Consider the following 4,116-nt stretch of genomic DNA (forward strand, 5'->3'; position numbering starts at 1 on the left):
AAGAGCCCGTTCGACATCCACACCATCGACGATGTTCGCACATTACTGGAGGCACTTCAATGCGGTAGGTGCTGTTGGGTAAGGATGACCAGAAGCGACATAAATCACCACAAAGATGACGTTAGCAAGAGAATCGCAGCGGGTGAAAAGGTGGGGAAGGCAAGGCAGCCGAGGTCGGACAAAGGTGTCAAGAGGCCGCGGAAGAAAGCACCAGGGACAGGGGAAGGCGAGGACGATGGGGCCCCACCAGCGAAGAAGCAGAAGAGGGGGAAAGCCGTGCCCGAGACGCGCGCTACGACAACCAAGAAAGCGCCCAAGAAATCCAAGAAATCCCAGCTGCCCCCCACCCGTCCCACCAGCAACGAGTTTGTTGAGAGCGATGCTGATGTTGATAGTGCCTAGCTTACTCATTGAATGCCGTATGCCGTGTACCCTCCCCCATACCCTACAACAACATGATCATCACCTCCATACATATGTCTTTCATAACCTTGCTGTAATAAAATGTCATTGATCTACATACCACTGTGTTACACAAAAAAAGCGAAGGGAATGGATTGTTATTGAGGGGGATACACGTTGTCGGCGTTGCGCACGACGAGCTCGACGCGTTGCCATCAACAACGGTGAGTAAGGGTTCTTCGTGATGGCATCGAACCCTTTATGGGCAGGAGCGCAATGCCGCCAAGTGCCAAACACCGGTGACTGGTATTCATGGTTGCCGGTGAGCACAGGTAAGAATTTATTATAAAGTCCCTACGCACTACTGGTAGTTATTGCCCAGAGCGTTACAAAAGCCATCTTTGATCGAACTAGACAGGAACAAGCATATCTTGTTCCTGTCTAATAGGACCAAATAGGTGGGGTTCACAGGTGTTTTGCTTCCATCAGGGGAGGTAGAATAAGACAGACACAACGTTCGGGTACATAAACGAGAGTAGAAATGACTGAAATGCCCACATGTGACGTCACTAACGCGAACTGTCACGGTGTGTGACGTTGTAACACGTCGTCTCCTACGCAGTGCTCTTGCACCTGTCTCTTCCCTCGAACAACCAACGAAAGACCGCGGTCTCGTTAGCGGTTTTTGCGACACCTCCTATTTTAATCTCCTTCTTTATTCTTATGCCACTGGGCAAGGATTTATCCATTGTGGCAGATTCCACCGTCTCCTCATCTCCCCTACGCGACTCTGCAAAGAGCGAGATCAAACGGCCCACTCGAACGTATGGCAGAAAAAAATCCCCTCCAGCTGAAGATATTGAGGCATCAACCTCATCTTCTTTACTGGCTGCGCCGTCGCGCGCCAGTGTCCACCAAACTGGGCCGCCCGGACTTGACGAAGAGGTTCCTCCGAGCTCACAAACCTCAGATGATGAAGGAACAGTAGAAACACATGGAGGATTGGAAAAATTCTATCGAGCTTCTTCGGGATTTCAGTTTGAATGGCGGGCGCAATTGAAAGCGATGGATGATGAAATTGACTTCCCCGATAGTCAAGATGCGTCAAAAATCGACCAATCGTTGTCCAGTCAGCCCTCATCTAAAGCAGGTGGATTTACGAATTGCGTTTTTTTTTGCATAACTAACAGTTTCGTTTCAGGACGCTCCTCTGGATGATTCCTTTGCAGGTCCTCTTTCTACCATTACTGCGACTTCACCAAGATCTGTAGATCATTTGGCACCTCCCTCATCTCCCCTCATCAGTGAGCGGCGCCGACGTACAAAAAAACCAACCACGCTGCTAGACTCAGACTCAGATGGTGAGCTGGGAAACGGCACACATTCCAGCAACTCATCACCATCCGCTCTACATCGCATTAACACCCCCGAACCCGGATTCTTATCTACACTTTCTGCCTCAGACGGTGGCGTGACTGTGGCCCCAATGATGAGTGTGGGGGAGGGTCGTAACATGAAAGTCGACCATGTTGAACAGACAATCCCACACAATAAGTCCAGGAAGCCGAAAGTCAAGGTACATGAGGTAGTCATGCACGTCGTATTTTGTTTAAATTTCTATTCACCAGGCGCCAACGAAAAAAGACTTCACCGAAACAGCAAAAGCGCGTGCTCGGATCGCGACGGAAAAAGAATGCCTCATCCCTCGTCCTCAACGCGATAAGCACACCCTGCAACGCTTGTTTTCCGTCGTGTTAGTACTCTCGTTTTGTCGCCACTGCTCTAAGAATAATTCCTTTTCGTCATTTAGCAAAAATACTCAAAGCAGCATGCAAGTGCCTTCTGATCCACCTTCTTCTCCCCGTAGCTCTGCCGTCAATATATTTCGCCCTATCTCACCATCTTCTGTCCATCCTTTTCAAGGGGAACAATGTCCTCCCATAATACCGCCAACTATTCCAGCCGCCGAGTCTGACGACGAGTTTCCTGAACCTGAGCTCCTTTATGAAGAGCGGATAGCAACGAAGAAACGGGAAGACATTCAGGCACTCAAACAGCGCGCTCTGGTCGAAAAGCAGAATGCACCGTTGGTCAGTGAAGATGAAGACGACGACCTTGTCGTTCTGCCTTCTCCGGAGAAGGGCACTACCAGACTTGACGAGGAACACCACAGATCTACTAGCAAGGGGAGACCGTCTGAAGGCAGAAAGGTCCAACTCAATTTTGCAGGCATGAACTTGTCAATGCAGAAGTCTGGCGCTGCACCCAAATTGGGTCCCCTCAACAATGTCGGTTCGTCAACCAGTCGGCGTAAATCAGGTATCACACGTGACGAGTTGAATACGAGTCTCTGGAGTAAAGTCAAGGGAGATATTCGCGAAACCATTCACAAGAAGGAGGCAGATTACATGAAGGCTGGAGGCAGAATCCTCATTTCTGAAGGCCCAGCAGAAGTTTCAGAAAAATCTTTGAACGTGCTTGTGGAGAAGGGACTAAAAGCCGCTGAGGCGCGGATGGCTGGTGCGATCGAAAATGATAGCGATAATGAAGACGAGGAAGACGAGGACGATGATGATTGGATGCCAGAGGGCAGGGGCTCTGCCAGTCCCGAACCCGAGCCCGACGAAGGTCAGGGTGCAGCCGAAGTTATGGCGGACGATGTTGGAGGGGATGTTTTGATAGATGACCTCAACGATCAGGAGAATATAAACACCCGATCATCTCACCGGCGACGGACAGTATTCTATTCAGACGACGAGGACGATGAGCCCAAGCCCAGAGTTCAGCATCCTTCACACAACAATGTCCTGCCTGATAAACCACCCACAATGATATTGGAATCCGAGGATTACATGTCAGCTTCAGCGGATGAGCGGGTGGAGAACGAAACAGACAAGGAAAATGACACTGGTCTCATGTTTGATTATAGCGAAGATAAGGAGAACAAAGCTGTTGTTCGACATGCAGAGCTGGGCCCCTTAGGAAGGTCCCTGTCTTTGCGAGGCGAAACACAACGAAGTTCGGCAATGTCGTCGCCTGACTTGGGAGAAGGCTTAGATTCTCGGAGACCATTTCAGGAGTTGGTTGGTGGTGACAGTTCGCAGGATATGCAACTTGCCCCCACCAATCTTACCCAAACCTTTGCTTCACAGCTAAGAACAGCATCTTCACATCTATCCACTAATTCGTCTACTTTTATTCCTGCTGCTTGTATTGGTAACAGCGACCTGGATGAGTTCCAGAAATTTTCGGGCAAAACGTCGAGCAGTAATGCTGCTGCATCCATCGTCTTACAGCCCAGCTTTTCGGATTTGTTCGAATCGGCCACGGAAAAACAGGGAGACGCACGGCCCCTTGCTTCATTCAAGGATAAAGAAAAGGTATGAGGGTATTACTCCCTGTTGCAGACGCTCAACCTGCTCTCAGGCTGTTTCCATTTCCCTCAACCAAATTCGTCGATCGGATACCCTTGATCTGACTCAAGATATGACCCTGCTGCCTGCATTCCAAGCTGGAGACAACGTCTTACGCAAAGCTGACATTATATTTGAGAAAGAGCAAGATTATTTGTTGGAAAACGCTGGTCGGAAAAACCAACAGAGTGCTGAGCTGTATGTCAATGATGATGGGTATGTGGATCACGACATCATAGAAGTTCTCTTCCGCAGCTACTATGAAACAGATTCCTCACTCAAACGAGACCGGATGTTCACA

General features: G+C 49.4%; 1 protein-coding gene across 1 annotated transcript; it reads left to right on the forward strand.

Moving 5' to 3' along the window:
* Positions 1-1,125: 1,125 nt before the first annotated feature.
* Positions 1,126-4,116, forward strand: LACBIDRAFT_304710 (uncharacterized protein; the record flags this gene model as incomplete). The annotated part of the gene is made up of 5 exons (XM_001891038.1): positions 1,126-1,548; positions 1,604-1,978; positions 2,031-2,155; positions 2,213-3,782; positions 3,829-4,116. Coding segments are annotated over 5 exons (2,781 nt in total), but the record flags the coding sequence as incomplete, so codon positions are not given.

The sequence above is a fragment of the Laccaria bicolor genome, genomic scaffold (assembly GCF_000143565.1).
Source record: "Laccaria bicolor S238N-H82 LACBIscaffold_297 genomic scaffold, whole genome shotgun sequence".
Lineage (NCBI taxonomy): Eukaryota > Fungi > Basidiomycota > Agaricomycetes > Agaricales > Hydnangiaceae > Laccaria > Laccaria bicolor.